This window comes from Branchiostoma lanceolatum, chromosome 10 (assembly GCF_035083965.1).
Source record: "Branchiostoma lanceolatum isolate klBraLanc5 chromosome 10, klBraLanc5.hap2, whole genome shotgun sequence".
NCBI lineage: Eukaryota > Metazoa > Chordata > Leptocardii > Amphioxiformes > Branchiostomatidae > Branchiostoma > Branchiostoma lanceolatum.
The window spans coordinates 19,430,997-19,451,598 of NC_089731.1; the positions used below are offsets into that span (position 1 = coordinate 19,430,997).

General features: G+C 40.5%; 1 protein-coding gene across 1 annotated transcript in view; it reads right to left on the reverse strand.

Moving 5' to 3' along the window:
- Window positions 1–6,045: 6,045 nt before the first annotated feature.
- LOC136443967 (guanine nucleotide-binding protein subunit beta-1) overlaps window positions 6,046–20,602 on the reverse strand; it is a 30,587-nt gene continuing 16,030 nt past the window's right edge. The window contains exons 5-9 of the mRNA XM_066441356.1: window positions 20,306–20,468; window positions 16,949–17,015; window positions 14,116–14,317; window positions 13,586–13,802; window positions 6,046–7,601 (exon numbers count right to left, since the gene is read on the reverse strand). Coding sequence (XP_066297453.1) covers window positions 7,495–7,601; window positions 13,586–13,802; window positions 14,116–14,317; window positions 16,949–17,015; window positions 20,306–20,468 — 756 coding nt within the window. The 3' untranslated portion in view covers window positions 6,046–7,494. The remainder of the gene's footprint in view (window positions 7,602–13,585; window positions 13,803–14,115; window positions 14,318–16,948; window positions 17,016–20,305; window positions 20,469–20,602) is intronic.

The following is a 20,602-nucleotide window of genomic DNA, read 5'->3' on the forward strand; positions in this document are numbered from 1 at the left end:
AAAGCCCCAGGAAACGATGCCATCCCACCAGAGGTAATCAAACAAGGGAAACCAGCACTCCTCCCACATCTCCAAGAACTTCTTTGCTTATGTTGGAAGGAGGGTTCGGTACCTCAGGACATGAGGGATGCTAAAATAGTAACACTTTTCAAAAACAAGGGCGACAGGAGCGTCTGTGACAACTATCGCGGTATCTCCCTCCTCAGTATTGTTGGCAAGGTTTTCGCTCGCGTGGTTCTGTCCAGACTGCAGGTGTTAGCCGACCGTGTTTATCCAGAAACACAGTGCGGATTCAGAGCCGGGCGTTCTACCATCGACATGGTTTTCTCAGTGAGGCAACTGCAGGAAAAGTGCCGGGAGCAAAATCAACCCCTCTACCTGGCTTTTGTGGATCTCACCAAAGCTTTTGACCTGGTTAGTCGCAGTGGTCTGTTTAGGCTTCTCGAAAGGATTGGGTGTCCTCCAAAGCTACTGAATATAATCAGGTCATTCCATGACAACATGAGGAGTACGGTCAGCTTTGAGGGAAATACGTCAGAGTCGTTCCCAGTCCTCAGTGGAGTCAAACAGGGCTGCGTGCTCGCTCCAACGCTCTTTGGCATCTTCTTTTCTCTACTTCTGAGCTATGCTTTCCGGTCCTCAGATGACGGTGTCTACATCCATACCCGTCACGATGGCAAGCTATTCAACCTGGCTCGCCTACGTGCAAAAACCAAGACAATCCGTGTCCTACTTAGGGAGCTCCTTTTCGCTGACGACGCAGCACTAGCTAGTCACTCAGAACAAGGCCTTCAGCGCCTCCTAGATTGCTTTTCAAGTGCATGCCATGAGTTCTCATTAACCATCAGTATAAAGAAAACTGTGGTTATGGCTCAAAATGCACCACGCCCCCCTCTCATAACAGTCAACGGCTCCAGGCTTGTTGTAGTCGACAAGTTTACCTACCTTGGATCGACAGTAACCCACAACCTGTCCCTTGACACAGAAATCAACACCAGAATCGGCAGAGCAGCTTCTGTAATGTCCAAACTCAAACTCAGAGTCTGGGAAAACAAAAATCTGTCCGTACAAACAAAGCTCAGGGTGTACGAGGCCTGTGTCCTTGGCACTCTTCTGTATGGAAGCGAGACCTGGACAACTTACGCGGCACAAGAAGCCAAACTCAACGCTTTCCACATGAGGTGCCTACGAAGGATCCTGGGCATTACCTGGATGGACAGGGTCACAAACTCCGAAGTCCTCAGGAGGTCAAGATCCAGGAGTATGTACGCAACTCTCAGTGAGCGTCGCCTGAGATGGCTAGGCCATGTACGCCGCATGGACCGTGACCGCATACCAAAGGACCTACTGTATGGTCAACTTGAGTGTGGAACCCGGAAGAAGGGCCGCCCTCACCTGCGATACAAGGACGCCTGCAAGAGGGACTTTAGGGCAGCATACATTGACATTGAGTCCTGGGAGAGCATCGCCCTAAGCCGCACCTTGTGGAGATCCACTGTTAAAACGGGGGTGAAAAGGGCCGATGAGGATCGTGACAGACTACAAAAGGAAAAGAGAGAAAAACAAAAGACACAAACAGCTCAACACGCTACAACGTTTATCTGTGAGGGCTGCAGCAGGGACTGCCACTCGCGGATCGGACTGCACAGCCACCGGAGAACCTGTTCCAGGAGAGGGCGCGTGCCATCGTCTGTTCAGACGGAAGGAGGCCGATGATGATGTACATAATTACATTGATATCTTTTATCATGAACTTATTGTACATTTTAAAATGAAATAAAGTACAAGTTCTGGGTTATTCGTTATTCTGGGAAATTATATCGTTCCAAACATGACGTTAGTGATCCGACACATGCATACACTTGCACTCAAGTAAATTTATACCCGAAGACACCCAAACAAACCGCAAATCAGTTAACCGATATTTGTTTCCTTCTTGTGTAACAATAGTCAGCATATTTTACTTGCTTTTTGTTATAGTTTTATTATGATAAACTAGCAAATGCTAAGAACTGCTGAATGCTGTTAAGCGTCTTAAGTAGGATTATTTGTTGGTCATAATGTCTAGATGTCAACTACATTGTACTCTAAGGACAAGTTTGCTCTGAATGTCTTTTGTGAGATTGAAGTTACCTTGAATAAAAGGTTGCATATTTTGTTATGTTGAGCCCAATATACTGTTGGGCGCAACATACTGTATTCGTAATGTTTCTTTCTCCTGTCAAATCTTCCAATCGACACAGCTCGGTCGTCCCTAGACCAACTGACACTATGGTGAACCCTGACATTTCCTCGCTATGTACACGAATTTTCTACCCCTGTGTCACCAAGATTGGACACCAGTGCGCACAATAGTGCACACAAAGTGTCCAAAGTTTCCCACCTTAGGAAACATCCCGTGTCGGGACGTTGACAATAACATAAACAATAACAATAGAGAGTTGTGAAGTGCGTAAAATTTACCTTGAGCAAGGAGGCCCTTGCTTTGAGTAATTGTTTAAAGTTTTTGGCTAAAAATGACGTAAACCTAAGAATTTTCAACCTCCATGCGTAAACCCTTGCGTTACATGTCTACACTATCGGGCCGCGGGGAAGTCTTGAATATCGGCGCTGATCGATAGCCCATTAAACAAAATGAGTGGAGTAGCGTTGTACTAAAAAAAATAGTATTTTCATCGCAACCACTGGCACTTGTTTAAAAAAGCCGAATATTTCTCCACACACAATCGTCTGCAACTTGTTTTGTTTGTGGTACCAGATAGTCCGCTTGATGGCGAAGTTTTGTTGGTCGCCTTTTTGCATATATCAACAGTGTCATGCCAGCGCCATATTGCATTATCGGTCCTACATTTACTTGAAGTAAACATAATTTACTCTTTTAATACGAAACCAACTAGGATAAATATCAAGTAGTTCCCTCTTCCAAACATTGTCGTATGAGTTGGAGTCGTTGATTAAGGTAATAAGGAGAACTCCAGCATTGCCTACTTGGTGTTTTTCATAGCGACCATTGAGGCGTCTCTTGGTGCGATTTTGACTCACATTTGTCACGCTGTAAACAAAGACAACATGGCGTACCATGCCGTTGAAAGTACTGAAGTTACTGTACTAAAATCAACAGTAGCTAATTGAACTATTGGCACAAAACTTTGTCTTGAATTAATCTTCTTTTAAAGACTACTTCAAGACATCCTAAATTGTCTTAACCTCATTAACATACCTATTCAGAGTTTTGGTATAAAAACTGGTGTTCTCAGTCCTATCGTTAGTCACTGACGAAAGACAGTGGATGCTGTCTGAAACGTCTGACTGTTTCAAAACGTTATCCAGTTGCTTGAGTAATTATTTTTGGCGCATATATACATGTAGTTACAACCTCCTTGAAGACTGGTAGCTTTGCATGGCATTCAACTGCAGTAAGGTTTGAACGAGTGCACACTGACTGAGGTGTTTTGTTGAACTGGCGAAGTGTCGATGGTATTAGTTGGTAAAGCTACGTCCACGGCGGTGCAAACACGGTCAAAAATATGTGCAACGTGCTGGCGGCGGGCGTGCTGAAAATGCGTAAAATAGCTTGAGTAGGGCCTACATAGCGTACCAGTATAAACGAACAATACGTCAGCGACTGTACAACACTCAAAACAATGGTAATTTGGCTGAAGATACGCGGCGACTGTCTGTTACTTCTCAAGTAGAAGCTCGAACATTTACAAACGAACAACACGACCTTAAGGCTGGCGCGTAATTATTGAACGGGGGGACATTTGGAGGGAGATGGTTGTGTATCCTTTCTTCAGCAATTTTTTTTTAAATGGTGGTATGTGTCAGTGTTACAGTACAGGTCACGAAATACGGACCAGAAATTTGCGGTACATTTAGCAGAAATTTGTGAAACTTTTGCAAAACCTAAGTTGGTTCGAAGAACTGTTCGCTGCGTAATGAAAAATCGTCTGGACTCTCGGATTGCGGAAATTCTTCCACAGAAGAAATCTACATCTTCAGCAAGATTCTAGTTTTGGTTTACATTCTGAAATTTGCATGACATGTGTTGGTCCACACACCACTGGAAGAGTCCATCATTGTATGAGGGGGACATTTAAAAAATTCAATTTTGGGCTTGGTTGATTATCAAAAAGGTCCAGTTTTTTTGGTGAAGGTGGTTTTTAATGGTCCAGTATGAATACGTGTGCCTAGAAGAGCCCATCCATGCATAGGGTTTCAAATTGGGAGAGATCCATTTCTGACTGGTCTTCAATTCAATTATTCATTCAAATACCAACATTGCAGACATACAACAAACGTTAGCCTCTATGCCAAGGTCGCTTTTTGCATGGGGAGGGAAATGGGCGAAACATGTTGCATTTGCTCCCGCAAATGTTGCCTTTCTAGTTACATCTTCGTTTCTTTTGCACGTTAGTGTGCACCGAGAATTATCATATCATTCTAATATACAATTTGAACGTAATTTGTAGGACTCACAGACACCTTTACTTGTGTCTCGCTCTCCAAATTATGATGTACTGCTATACTACTATAATCAGGTACAGGTCCGGACCCCTAATGGTTACGCATCGGGAGTGAAACGTATGATGCAGAAAAAAGACACGACTTTCAAGGGTGTGGTCATCTTGAAATCAACTGTCACTCATGAAAATTTGAACAAATTGAGATTTGTCAGTCTCAAGAAGATATGTCTTTAAAATTGTGCCAAATTTCAACTCATTTGATGAAATACGATCCTGTTATGAAACCAGTTACATTACTTCTTGACTGCCCCTCGCACTACCATGTGTGTGGGACTACCGTCCTGCACCTCCCAGAGGCGTCGTGCTGGCAGAACGGTTTGGATGTCAGACCCACAATCCTGAGGTCCAAATCCCTTACAGGACGATAGTCCCACACATATGGTAGTGCGAGGGGCAGTCAAAAACATGCCCTTGGTGTTGTGCCCTCGGGAAAGGCACTTAACAGGACTATCCTCACTAGCACTCCACCCTGATAATGTTGTTTCCTCATTTGGTGATGGTACAGTAGTTACTGTACTGCAGGCCTGCTCTCGCGTCCGACTTACCAGAAGTGTCTGACACGATGACGTCTTCATCAGTTCATGTGAGTGAAATACCCTTGCTACTGTTTTGTATCCTAAATTACTAGCCAGTTTGAAGCAGAGCTCCTGCTTGTCGGTGGACTTCGGCCTTTCGCTGGTGTTCTGGGTTGAATGGGGGCAAATCACGAGAGGCCTGACTGCAGGACTCCTTCCAAGCTAACACATGTCTGACCATCTGGTACAGTACACATAGGATGCTTGCAGTTTTAGTACATTGTATATCAACTTCTGAATCGAAATGACTATCAATAGGCCCCACCAATATAATATCTCGGTTTCTGGATTCTTATGAAATGGAGTAGGCTGGAGAAAATATAAACACTACAGGCAATGTTTGATGGACCTAAATGCTACCACAGGGGCCATAAAACTAAGAACCAAGGCTGGTTATAATTTCAAATAGAATAAATACATTCTTCACCAGGAGCATTTTGGGTTGATTCAAATCCCGAATGGTAATGACATGGTCCAGAGTTTCTTTTGAAATCAGAAAAAAACCGCAGTGATTTTGAGAACAAATATAACTGGAGTATTCTCATCCAATGGCTGTCAAGTTAACTTCTCTTCCCATAGCTTGAAAGTTCATCTGTGTTGGTAGAAATCGTTCTTAAACAAGTTTTAACTGTAATTTCCAACACAAGAATTGGACTTACCCACGTTACTTACGATCCACTACTCACGGAGTCACGTGTGCTATCTGCATAACGTGACGTCATCCCAGCGGTGGATGGATCACTCCTTGACAAAGACCGATGTCGTACGGTCGAAAATTTGGGTAAGTCCAATTCTTGTGTTGGAAATTACAGTTAAAACTTGTTTAAAAATTCTCTTCCCATGTCTGCACTTCTGTGTTGTAGCCACTGAGGACTATTCAGCCAATCACTTTTTGCCTACATACCAAGACGGGCTCCCCACTTCTAAATTGAGTAACATCCTCATTCAAAGACGACCTGGCTTTTATTGAACATGTCAAATTACACAATACAAATACCCTCCAGTTATACATCATCTCACAATCCAGTCCTCCAGTAAAATTGGCTTTTTCGTAAATAAGGTCATTTCTTCAAAACACTGATGAAAAAAATCATCACTGATTACAGACATATTTTCCATGCTTTGTATTTTCTTTTTTTAAATACACGTTATTAATGATAATAAGGAGTCAAAGGTGAACAGAAGAGGAATGGTGCATACATCTTCAAAACGCAAAGATGCTCCTTAAACAGGACTTTCCACAGGCACATATACAAAATATCCTACATGCGACATATACAATAGATCTGCAAGAATCCATATTCTTTTACGACTCTACTTAAGCCGGTAGTATACATCCATTAGGAATTAGAGTAGTAATTGTAATCACAGAAAAGGGAGATTTGTCATGCTATCTACTGCTTTTAGATGCACAAATCGAATCCTCAGGAATGAATAAACTACTACAAGCCAAATACACTCTAGACAGTATATACCAAATTCTTGAGATTGGTGTGGAAATTGGTGTTTTCCTTGCTGATTAATTATCTTTTTCTGCCTTTCATACACAGAGCAGTGTCTACTGGAATGGCAGTTCATGGTACAAGCAAAGTAAAAAGGAAATTTTCGATTAGCTTGAGTGGAAAAAAACTTATTCTGTACACCAGACACATGCACGGACTGTAGCATTGCCACAGACACGAGTTGTAGCTTACTCACACTGGCTTGGGAAACCATGGGTTCACAAACAATTGTGGAGAGAAGTTACACAATAAATAGTTCAAGTTCCTCCCTCTGATGCAGTGCAGTTGTTAAGTGCAAAATCTCCACAGTAACATGGACAACCCTTTTGTCCTCCATCGAAATCCATTAGAGTTCAGTAAAAGCTATACGTATAGTAATTAAACCAGGGCACAGGAACTAACGTTAATGGATTTTTCTCTCTTGGCATGGCAATGCATTACTTTACACCTTTGTACTGGATACAATTGTCTCCATCATATTGGCATCAGATGCACTTTTGGATGCAATTCAGCTAAATACAAATTTTCTCCTGCCATTTCTATTACACATTCCAACGGGTACATCCTGCAATTCTGGAAAAAGCTTCTTACAACCTAGCCTTGGTCCCAAACGAAATCAAAGTCCTTACATGTGGGAACACACATCTGACATTCAGGGGAAGGGGAGGGAGACACTTTTGAGTCTTGCACACTTGCGCGCTACATACATGCTAACGACAACAGATAAGGACAGGTCCCTCTCTACTATGCTACGGTCTCAAGGACTTGTTTGGCTGGCTTTCCACCAAGAAAGTTGTGATTTGGCCAACTCTAGAGGCTCTCAACAGACTCTTGGCGGATATGGAAATCTCAAGGCAGGGATTTGAAGAGGGGGGGTAGCATGGTGACTCCCTAGTTCCAGATTTTCAGGAAGCTGTCCCAGGAACCAGTCGCTACTGCCATTCCATCGTCTGTCACGCCCAAGCAGCTCACACGGTTGTCGTGCCCAGCCAGAACACCTGATTGAAGAAAACAGAGATATTTATTGTCCCACAGAACAGTGCTTTTCTTACATAGGTATGCAGCTTTTCTCTTCTGCAACTTCCGTGATTTCCAAAGATTCAGCCCTTCTCTCTATACGTGTAGTTCATTTTGTTTTTCAGAGAAATTCTGGCTGCTGTAGTTCCATGTCTTTAAACAGTCTGTATTTCCAACACTGGCAGCAATTCTGACAGACCAGATCAGACCAGACAGGATACCCTATGCTTCTACCTCACAACAGAAAAATCTTAGCGTTATCAAGTTCACTATGAGTAAGACTTGGTTTTGCTTCATTGATGACAACGTTGTTGTCAATGACACAAAACCAGTTTTATTCGTCGCAATAATGCAAAACCAGTCTTACTGGTTGGCCCTCTGATTTTCCCCCAGAAAAAAATATGGAGCAAAAGGACAGGGAAAAACATGGAGCAAAAGGACAGGGAAAAACACTGGTACCACCATCTAAAGCCCTTGATGAAGGAAGGTTTCAAAAATCATGTTGATGCAAGCCAATAACCTAATGTGCTGACTGAGTCTTCAGGCACTCTTATGTTAATTAGAATTAGATAGATCAGGTAGTAAATGTTGGGCATCTGGTGTGCTAAAAGCTTTAGAGGAATGCGGTTATGCTTTTGTTTGGCAGTCTCCCCATTCAATTGCCTCAAAAATGCTTCCAACCATTCCCTCTATTCAACAACGTTTAAAGGACATTTACTTCCAGACATTCCTACGCGAACTTCATAATGACAACAAGAGTAATCACGCAAAGAACAAACTGCGCTCATATAGACCTATTCAAATACACTTAAAACGAAGAAAAATACCTCAAAATCCCAAACGAACGACAGAGAACCACCATCACAAAACTACGAATCAGCTGTCACAAACTGCATATCGAATCAGGAAGGCACAATCAGACACCTCTGGAGCAAACAATTTGTCAATTTTGTAACTTAAATAAGGTAGAAGATGAAGTCCACTTTATTGTAGATTGCAATTTATATAGCAACAATAGAAATGTTTTGTTTGATTATATCATCAATAACAGGATGCAATGACACAGCATCTTGTTATGGGCAGGCATTTATTTACTCAACAGAAAGAAAATTTGTTGAAATCATTTACATTTTTCACAAATTCTGCCTGACTTGGTCAGGCCTTCAGTCTATTTTGGTAGGCTATAACTTAAAGGGACGTATTGTAATCAGAACATAAAACAAAATTCACTGTTCTTTGTTATTTTTCTACATCATAAGTTGAATCTACCTTACTACACTGCACAGCAATATTCATCACATATGTGCCAGGCATTCTCAAAGTGCGTGCAAACCAGCACACAGTCTAGTGAGATACCCATCAGCTCAGGGGTCAGTGGCTCAAACTTTTCCTATCAATTGCATGTTGATAATATAGAGTGAAAGAAAATAGAAATGAAGCTTGAGTGAATGCAAACTTTAGAGTATAACTCCTGCAAAAAATGGACCAATCTCAGTTCCTCAGAAGTTGTAAGACATATGTACACAAACAAACTCATGGAAGGAACTTTTTTTCTCTGATGGAAAATGTTGATACAGCACACATTAATACACGCCCGGGGTTCAAACGGATGAGGGTTAAGGTTTCCTCCCTGGCTAAATTGGCGTTTTGACTTTCCATTGTTTTCTCACTAATGAATTAAGAAAGAACTGTTGTAGTACTGAATATAGATAGCTGGTCTCTAAATCTGATTTTTGGACCATATGGATGACGTCATCAAATTCTATTGCCCTTAATATGATTTTTTTCAAAGCTAAAATACAGCACTTTGGTACATAACGCTGCAATGAAACTGTGTTTTCCATGTGCATTATGATCAAAGCTACAAACACCATTTTGCACAAATTGATATCTATGAAGTGGCCATAGTTATTAGAAAATGATTTTTTTTTAATTAGGTAAAAACTATTATTTTTAATAACTACAGATGATAAGGAGATATCAATTTGTGCAAAACTATGTTTGTAGCTTTGATCATTATGCACATGAAAAAGTTTCATCGCAGTGTTATGTACCAAAGTGCTGTATTTTAGCTTTGAAAAAAATCATACCAAGGGCAATAGAATATATTGACGTCATCCATTTGGTCCAAAAAATCAGATTTAGAATTCTTTATGACCAGCTGTCAATATTCAGTTCAGCTACAGTTCTTTCTTAATCTGTTAATGAGAAAACAAGATTGCAGAAGAAAAATTAAACAATCTGCAATTTTGCAGAATGAAATTTTGTCTTTTCCGAGGGCCGTGGCTGTGATTTTTGTCACAGGTTGTGCGATCGAATTACGCATCAGAACACTTATGCCCCGCAATGATATAATGTCCTTGTTCCTCCTTATCAGGCAGGTTGTTGAATTTTTTAAACATATTGAAATCAAAAAAAGCTATTTGATGTGATCTTGCCATTTCAATGAAGTAAATTTGCTTTTCATTTGAATCATTTTTTACACACATATTTTTCCTGTTCAAACTTTGTAAAAATTAAAGATAGAGTGTGAGAGAATAAAGAATTACAGCAATGTTGCAAAACTAGATATGTAAATATAGGCATTATTAGATTGAGAAGGTTGTAGTATGGAGGCTTGTGTATTTGCAGAAAATATTTTCAAATTGCAGAGCAAAAATTTGACATTCTGCAATATTGCAGAACTCTGGAAAAAAGTATTTCTACCACTGTAATGTGATTTGTGTTGGACTCCAACTTGACAAAGTCTTATTGTATCTACTGTATTGGTTTCCATTAAAAAAAAGTGATTTTGCACTGAAAAAATATTTTTTTCCTTTCCCAATTTTGATCTGGAATTATCATTTTTCTTTCATTTTGAACAACAATTTTGAAATGCCGTGCTCCCATTGGCTGTCACAAAAAAGTCAATAAAACCACTTTAAAGGTCTACATCCAAAAAATGAAAAAAATGCCTAGGGGTATTTGCCCATACTACCTTGTGCCAAATTTCAGGTCATTGGGTAAAAAAATGACAGAGATGAATCGATTTGAAGATTTGACAGGAAGAAGGTGGAGGAGAAGAAACATGAGTAAAAACAATTTGTTGAGCCATACTAGGTATGATCTATGAAAAAGCACGATAGCTAATAAATACATTTGGCAGGTATTAAGACCACTGTTTCCGCCAGAGGGCCGTCTTCCCGTCAAATGAGGCCGTCCACCCTGAAAAATTCCGTCACACATTTTGCCAAGAAGTCGGTAGAAAAATGAAAAATTCAGATTGGCAATTTGTGTTTTCCACTGAAGCTACGGGTGTAAGGATGGCGTCCAGCGTCAGAAAATAGCATTCCTTTGATAGGTATTGTTATGCTAGAAAGCAATAGATGTCGCACCTTTCACATATATTGATCTCATTAAAAACTCGTTTTTCAAGATTCATGTCGGTCTTTCGAAGTTTATACAAGCGTCATTCTGTCATATTCATTCTACATGGTGTACATCAACCATTCGTGTCCTGCGGACGCCGACAGAGCACAATTGAAAGCTGACAACCTCAGAAGAATTTGTATCGAAGGATCAGCCATCTAACAGTTCCATTTCTACCGGGATATCAAAAGATGAACTTGAGAACGAAACGTTGGCCATCAGTCTGGCGGAAACACTGATAAGGACTTTTTGTGCCAATGTATGAAGTTTCGCCGTTGTACGATTAAGGCAAGTCAGAATTTCAGTATATTCTGAGTGGTCAATACTGGGTGTGAGTTCGATTTTATATACAGTAGATTACCACGACTGAATAGTTGCACTTGTTAACCTTGTTGGTTTGTACTGATTTTCTACTTTAATGACCCAAACCACCCTTTATAGTTTCAATGTAATGGATAAAATGGTACAATTTCCTTTTTCAAAGAGGCAATGGGGGAGGGGGGTGCCAGGATTTGTACATTATTGCTCCTAGCTACAGTGTGGAATAGTACCAGTCAGTATTGCCCTGAGGAAGGTGACAGGTGGTCACTGATTGTATATGTATATAGCTCCTGGTTGTGAATAAAAAACCTTGTTATCCAGTGATTTTCCAACCTGATGAAATTATTCATGGCTGTAAGAAAGCCTTGTGTGAATGCATTAGTCTCACTATACAACAGCAGTGAACTTCTTGCTTTCCAACATTTTCTTGAGACACAAGAATACTTACTAATACAATAGTAGACTGTAACAGATGGTTGAGAGTGGTAGCTGGGTGACTGGTATTACCACTTAGGGAATGTGTGAATAGTAGAAGGCTTTCTTAACATGTCAAGTTCAGCTCTTTCCTTCTATTATTCTCTTTGTTTGGTTGAGTCTTATCCTCACAAGACTGGGGACAACAGATGATGAACCTACTGGGAGGAGTTTTAGACATGGGTTGGCATCTAACTTGTTTTAAGTTACACTCCAGTGTAACAACCAAGAGCCAGTGGAGATTGTTCCTTGAATTGAAACCTATACCCTGGACAAAAGCAACACAAGATTAATTTTATAGAAGACTGTTCTGATCCCAAATCATGAAAAAAAATAAGATGGCATGTATGGCAAGATTGGCACAGGATTGTAATCTGTTGAGGAACATCGTCCAAAACGGTGACCAATAGAACAGAGACACTGCTGGACCCATGATGCCTGAATGTTATGACAACCAGCAAGCCTTTTGGTGCATTTCTATTACAACAACCCATACAAAGGTGTTTCATGAACATTCCTTATCAACTTTATGTTATCTCTGGAACTCCTCCAAATATACAATCCACAAAACATTACAAAAATCAGTTCCACCTCCTTCAAACCTGTATCTGCAATCCTACTGTCACCAGAGGTGATGTCTTATGCCGTGCAACTTTACAAAACGCATGCTAGTGTTTCAAATCTTAAGCTTTGAGTCGCAAGCAGTACATACACAGATGTCATCTAGAAAATCAAACTAGTGTGGCCTCAGCCTAAGAAAATGACGTCTTGAAAAAAAATTTTCTTCAAAGATACTCGCATTTGACCTGGGCACACAGCTCATCCTCATCATCCTCATCATCCTCCTCCTCATCATCCTCATCATCATCATCATCATGCTCATCATCATCCTCATCATTAAATGACAGAGGTTCTTCCAAATCTTCCAGAGGAAGCGGTACAATAAAGTTAAGTTATTGAGAAGTGATGCATCATCAATTCAAGGGCATACGACACTTCAAGACTACATGATCATACTGTAATATGTAACAGTTGAAGTATCATTCAGAAACCCTACATATTTACAAAATATAGATTCGGTTCTCCCAATACATAATTTGAACGTCCCGCAACTGAAAAATTTACTTCCTTCTTGATTCCTGCCCACCCATCAGGTAATCAAATTACCTGGCAGACGTCCCGGGTGTAACGTCATAGTAAACACGGTAGCCGGTCTGGAACCTAGCACTGCGTCTCACACACACAAACAAAAGTTCTTTTGAGAAGCAGAGAAGCACACATTATTGAAACTTGCGACATACTGGTTACTTAACAGAAGAATATTTTGTTGGGAGTCAGAGTAAATTTTTCAGTCGCGGGGCGTTTAAATTGTGTATATAATGGGAGGACCGTGTCTATATTTCGTAAAATGATACCACAACCGTTACGTTAAGTAAGATCATGTTGTCTTGAAGTGTCGTATGCACTGTAAGTTAGATCATTAACTTTTCATGATTTCTTTCTAGTGTCACTAAGTTATCTGAACATGTTCTGTTTTGGTTTCTTATTTGAATAAGTGTATTCAATAGTTGTAGCAGTCACAAATCTTTGTTTATGTTTCCTCCAGCTCCATCTAACAATTAGTTGTCACTTACCTTGAATGCTGCTGAACAAATTACTCATTTTATTTTTGTACATTGCATACTAATGCATAGTTGCAGGCGACGGAAAAAATATATTTTGAGCCCAATATGCTAATATGGGGGTGGATTTGGGGACTAACCTGCTCGTTCTCCCTTCATGGAGTCCCACACATTGCAGTTGAAGTCATCATAGCCAGCCAGCAGCAACCGGCCGCTCTTGGAGAAGGCCACAGAGGTGATTCCACAGATGATGTTGTCATGTGAGTACAGCATCAACTCCTGGTCTGCTCTGATGTCGAACAGGCGGCAAGTTGCATCATCCGAGCCAGTAGCAAAAGCATTGCCATTTGGAAAGAACTGAAACAGAAGATTGTGTTACCTCTTTTGCCCACAAACTAATCATTCCATGGCACTGCCACTACACAGAGGAAACCCTTTACTCCCTTAAGTCATTATCGGCTGGCATTTCTCTGTTGTTTTGTTTTCAACATTTTCAAGTATCGTGCAATATGGTGCCACTGGTCTCTTTTACCTATTTCTTGTCTGACAATGAAAGTTCAGTACATTGTGTTTAACATGAGTTTTTGTATTGGCCATAAATTACTAATGAAGTAGATACATACATGTACCAATGTCATGTTTATCCATTAAAAGAGCTGACAGTACTCACAGTGACAGCATTGATGTCTGACTCATGGCCGGTAAAAGTCTGCTTGCACATTCCATCACGGATATCCCACAATTTTGCGCTGGCATCGCAGGCTCCTGACACAAACGTCCTGTGGTCCTCTGAAAGTGATAGGCTCATAACGTCGCCTGTGTGGCCTGTGAATGATGTCATCTGTTGTCCAGTTTCTATGTCCCACAGGGCACTATAGCAACAACATTGGATACATGCTCAGATATGGCAGGTAGTGAAGCAATACCAATTTTTAAAATGAATTTGCAAAGGATGTCCTGACTCCTGAGTTGAAGAAATTGTCCCCTACTATATATTCCACTACCTATATTACATGCGTAGGAAGTATTTTCATATGCAAACTGATTACAATCTGGCAGATTAGACTTAACATAGGCAGATGGTGGTCATTCATAATAATCTTATTGGGTGGGTCGACTACTCTCTTCGCAGCCAGGGGCTAATGCTTGTAGAAATGGGGTCATTTCACAGAGAGAAAGCCACTTGTCTGATAGTGATAGCTTCATTACCAATGAAAGGCTCACTAGAAATAGGATTGCCATATATTTTCTTTTCAATCAAATATATTTCATTGATATGTTGCTGGCATCTGTGGTTGCCTGGGCAAAGGAGCTTCACAAGCTCAGTGTATGTTTAGCCTATAGGCCACAGCAAGTAAATTTTATGGATGACATCCTCTGCAGACTCCAAATTTAGTGCGCCCAGGCGAAAAAAAAGGCGGGCAAAAAAAAAAACATCCACATTTTCAAACGTGAATGCCATAGAGCATGTAAGAAGACTAGAAGCGATAAAACATGGTATTACAACAAGTCTTTTATCCATGTACTCAATAAAACATTAACTAACAATGATGTCATTAAATTATAGAATTATATCTGGATTTGCATAGCACATCAAGACAGCAGAGACAAGGTTTCCGTCAACTTGGCACGAGAGTCTCCTGAGTCGTGAGGCAGACTGACGGTGAATACATATTGCTGGCTCTGCTCACTTTTTCTCAACTGAGTTCTCTAGCTCTCTGCCATTGCTGTACTGACAGTCTGACTGAATTGCCGTGCCTTAGAAATCACCTGTCTTTTCGCTCTGTCTGCAAAAGCTAGACAGCTAGACAACGGTCCCTCAAACCACATGACATTAGTTACTTCATCTGACCCTGTTATCGAATTTGTTACCAGTTCACTTCATTCAAGGACAGCACATCAGATTACACGTTGTTGATAATAATGGCACAGCAATTACAGACTACTAGTATATCGTATTACAAGTATGGTATGGGGGCTGCACTGTGTCTTCCTGTAAGTTGGTGAGGAGAAATCTTGTTCAGGGTGCAAAATACCCAGTTGCGCAGCGCAACAATATTTCGGTTGGCGTAAGTTAATTCCAAACCCAGGTAGCGCAGTGCGCAACCTTATATTTTGAGCCAAAGAACTCAATCTGAACCCTGGAAGCTCACAAAAACACAGTGTCACTCTCATCAAATTTGGTAAATCTTCAATTGAAACAAAGAAATCAACACTTTTTCGATTCAAACCACCCAAAACCCTTAATAAATCATGGAATTTGAGCTGAAAAAGACGAAAACACACTGCTCTTGGCAAAACAACATGGCCACCATCAGTCATCACCATATATGGAACATGGAAATGCCTGTAAATGAGGGGGTGAAATTACTGCCCTCTAGCGACCTTTAGTTGCACTGCAGGTTCATAATAGGTTGATAATGATTCCAACACTATGTTTCAATCATAGCAAGGAGTTTTTTTTTCATAGTTTATCTGTAGGGGCAAACTTAAGTAATTTCCTTTATTGTTGTTGTTACATTAGAAATTCTACTATTATTAGAACTGAATTATTTCTTCAATCTTTTTAAAAAGTCGTTTGATATACTATACTGCTTTTGTGTTTACTACTGAGCTTTTTTGCTTACTACTGACTATAATTTACCATGAATATTTTTGAAATTATATTCCAGGATGTTAGTATTGATTAATAGGAGTATTACTTGGTATGGCCTAAAGGATTGCTTGTGCTCCCGCCTTTTTTATAGCGGTGTGCCTACATTTTTGCTGGTGTGCCCAATGTTGTTAGGTCAATGGGAACACAATACCATCTTATTTATATTTTGAAATATTAGTAGTATTATGTACAAGCTATGTACAAGCTTAATTTGAAGAAATCGGTGAATGTTGCTGGAGCTAGCCTGGAATCCATCCTATTTAGCTTCCGGCCGCTACCCAAGCTCCGCTGTGCTACCCAAGCTCCGCTGCCGGCAGCGGAGCTTGGGTAGCGCAGCGGAGCTTGGGTAGCGGCCGGAAGCTAAATAGGATGGATTCCAGGCTAGCTGGAGCAACCTGAAATTTTTTGTGTGCAACCTAGCTTTTGCCCTAGGTTGCAATGTGGGCAACCTGGCTCAAAAAAGTATTTCGCATCCTGATGTTACAGCTTGCATACACAATAATTGTACAACTCATTTGAACAGATTTTTCATCACTCTTACATGTGCAAATGCCTTTTTACGGCATCTAGAACCTTTTTGCGACAGAACCGACAGTAGTTTGCGGCAAATTGTACTTTTTTTGGTATGCTGACCATTTATCATGGGCAGGTCCTGGCCCTACCTGACACAAGTTGCAGAGGTGGGTGCTTACAATCAAGCCTCCCTACCTGGTTTGTGTAGGCTGTGATTTTGGAAGTGTCTTGGTCAACTTGTAAATCATCCTTTCCCATTTCTAATCTTAAAGAAATTATGGTTTGAGATGATTTGGTTGACAAAAATACTTTTGTAGATGGAAAAATGTCTTACCAGGTCATGTCTCCAGAGCTTGTGACAATCTGGTTATCATCAAGAAAGCGACAGCATGAAAGATAACCTGTGAAGAAAAAATGATGTCAGTCTTCAGGACCAGGCACTTTTTCATCAAAGCCACCTTCCACTAAAGCTTCCTGGCTATTGACAATGCTAAATTCATCTAAATGTGGCACAAAGTTTGGACACTAAAGCTCATTAAATCATATCTCTGTTGTTTTGTAATCATTAGCTTGTGTTGGATGTGCATGAAAAGCCTGTTCCTTTTTATCTAAGATGACATCCCACTTATAATGTCGGCACAGAATTTTTTTCTGTATGCCTGCACCAGTGTTCGTAACATTTAAAACTACCCACACCAGACAGGCTTTACCTGCACCACTCACTACCCACAAACATGAAAAAAAGGAGATATAGTTTTTGACCTGTCTGTGTGTGTGTGTGTCTGTGTGTCATTTGCATAATCTATGATGGAATGTGAACATGGTATTCTGCCATGGTATTTAAGGACGTAACTACAAATAATACAGGAGAATCTACTTAATTGCACAACAGATTAAAGCACACTCCATTTAATTGCACCGAATCCGAAGATCCCAAACCGGTTCCTATTCTCTCCTTTGTTGATGACTTCGCATATCTGCACAGCGCATTGTCACTAATACCGGATATCTGCACCAATTTTTGTCAAACATTGTAGACCAATTAAGTAAAAAGTTGCCCTAAACTCGACAAAGGCGGTACAAATGAGCCAATAACTGCCTGTGTAGAGGCACAATGCCGCCAATATGTTTAAGATTGTTTTGAGAAACAAAAGAACGTGTTCTCCATTGACAATCAAGTTAATAGCGATCATATGGGAGGTCACGGGCGGGGCACGGAGTATCGGCATCATAAAGAGACATAAGCCTGCCAAAGGTGAGTTACGCTTTGGCAGACAGCTTGCTGTACTCAATAAAAATCGGTCTCTACCTGTACACAGTCTTATTACTGTGAATCATTTAAGTTTGCGGGGATTTGATTTCGGGTTAAGGATGAACTGAGGGTGTTTTCAGCGGTTTTAGGTTCGCGGCAGCGCTATATTTACGTACTGCTGCAATAATAAAAGAGTGGCATCTTTACTTACATCTAGTCAGAAACCACACAGCGACTCGGCAAAGGCTACAGACATGTAGACGGACACAGCAGTCATTTTTGGCGGTGCGGTGCTAACGTGATCATCTGGCACATTCTTTTATGGCAGAGATGAATCCGCATCCTAGAAACTTCCTACATTCACCCGAAGGATGTATACTCTCATCTCCCAAATAAATGTACCGGTACGTTTATTTTTTTTCAGCCTCAAAATCCACCGAGTACGTTCTTATTTTCTACGTTTATTATTTTTTTGGAAAATGGGGGCTTAGCTAATCAGGGATCCCGAAAAATTAAAAGTCGAGGTTTTTCTGCCCGTATTTCCATGGAATTTTGGCTCACAATTCGCTATTTTTCGGCCGAGGGGCGTGGATTTCTCCGCCGCTCACGACCCAGCGTTTGTGAAAACCTGGCGGTACAGTGTACTCGTAATATTTGGTCGATCTCGCTATGCCACGACAAAGTAAACGTTGTTATTGGGGGTAAATACGACGCCACACGGACATTTCAAAATACAATTTTCATATTAACAACTTTAACAGTCTCTGTTTACATAGTAAACCAAAGCACGCTGATCAGAAAACAACATGCCATCGGTGTACTGGGAAGAATTCCCGAGCATGTAGTTCTATATTTCAAGTACGCTATCGGCAGTGCAGCGGAAGAATAATTCGTTCACAGAAGAAACGTTGGACGTAAAAACAACAAGTATAACTTTGCTTTCCTTGTGATGTGAGTTTTGAGGCCGCAAAATCTCTAAATTGGCAGGAAACGAGCCGTAAACAAGAGCATGTTTCGCCCTCGAAACATGGCCGCCATTTAATATAACGGATCATGCGTGGTGACAGTAAAACTAGCAGCATATTGCATAACATGGATTACGATCTTTAAAATGCTACCGTAAACGGGTGAAAAATATAAAATTTTGGGGCGACGGTAGACATAAAAATCCCAGACTGTCTCAACCTAGAAACAATGACTGGAGAAGATTAGCATAATACTGGTGAACGAGATTCAAATATTTTTTTCTACTGGTTTTCAAAGTAACAGAATGACGCAGAATGATTGTAACAAAGTTACATAATCAAAACAACTTTCAGTTTTTAGAAAATCAACCTTGGGTCCAAATACAAACGTTCAAATCAGCCTGTCAAAGTTGTTTCAAAGTGTAAATGTACCTATATTTGCAACTTGGAAATGCCCTCCTCGCAGTTGAATTCAAATGTTTTGTAGTTGTATGTCTGGAAATATGACTTGTAGCTGTGGTGTCTATATGGTATTCTAAAAGCCAGTTATATAGACAGGACATCTGTAGAACTTGTAAGGTAGAACTGCACATGAACTGCCAGACAATGTATTTACTTATACTACCAAACAACACGGTCCCCCGAAAGTGCGAAATGGAAGGAAATGGAACGAACATTGTAACATTATGAAAGGAAGCGAATTATAAGGAGTAGACAGGAACAGGTAGCATTTTAAATACAGAAGTGAGTGGTAAATACACAATATAACGTGTTTTATTTCTTGAATCTATGTGATAATATTAAATACAACGTTTTTGTCGCATTTGTGTGGTCCCCCGAAAGTGCGAAAACATGCGAAGTGCGAACTAAAACATATGTAACATTATGAAATGAAATACCAGTAGATAGCGAAATATAAGGAACGTTGTAACATTCACAGTAGACGGGAACAGGAAGCAAATACATAATATAAAGTAACGTGTTTTATTTCTTGAATCTGTTTGATAATAGTAAATACAACGTTTTGCCGCGTTTGTTTGGCTAGATTCTTCCCTGAAAATGGGAGCGCCGCGTGCAAAGAGATCCTCCGCTCTTCCTTTGTGTTTACCAACTATCTGCAAATGAACTGCTGAAAATAGCAGGGAAAACAAGCAAACGGAACTGAGTATCGAAGTAAGGACTAGATTATACAGAAGTTGATGGTAACATTGCATCTCATAATTCACTAAGACGGCATTAGGCAAGCGTAATTTTATCATTTATACAGCGTGTTTATTTATACATCTCTGAACCCTAGTCCTCTTTGCCTTTCACTCCTTCAAAAACAGTTCTAAAAACATTCCTAGCGGTCCCACATCTCAAATAGTAATATGTCATACCTAGGCCGTGATAACGTTGTAATTGGTATTACCGGCTTCTACCCACTATATCAGCTGTATGGGAAGTGCAGATGAATGGACGGAATGTTACTTACCAGTATGTCCAGGAAGTTCTCTGCTAACACGCACATTGCCCTCCCGTGTCTTCAAACTGTAGATGGAACAAATATTATCCAGCCCTCCACAGGCCACGTAGCTTCCTGATGGTGCATAGGCACAAGTCATAACCCAGCTTGACCGCAGCGGGATGGCATGAACCTGTCAAAGTCAGGAAGAATGCAAACATGAATACAAGTTGGGAATCAGGAATCATATATTGTGGAAAACAAGTATATCAAGAACTAATATCTTTCCCAAATAACTTCAGTCTGAAGTTTATAGCTTCACATTCA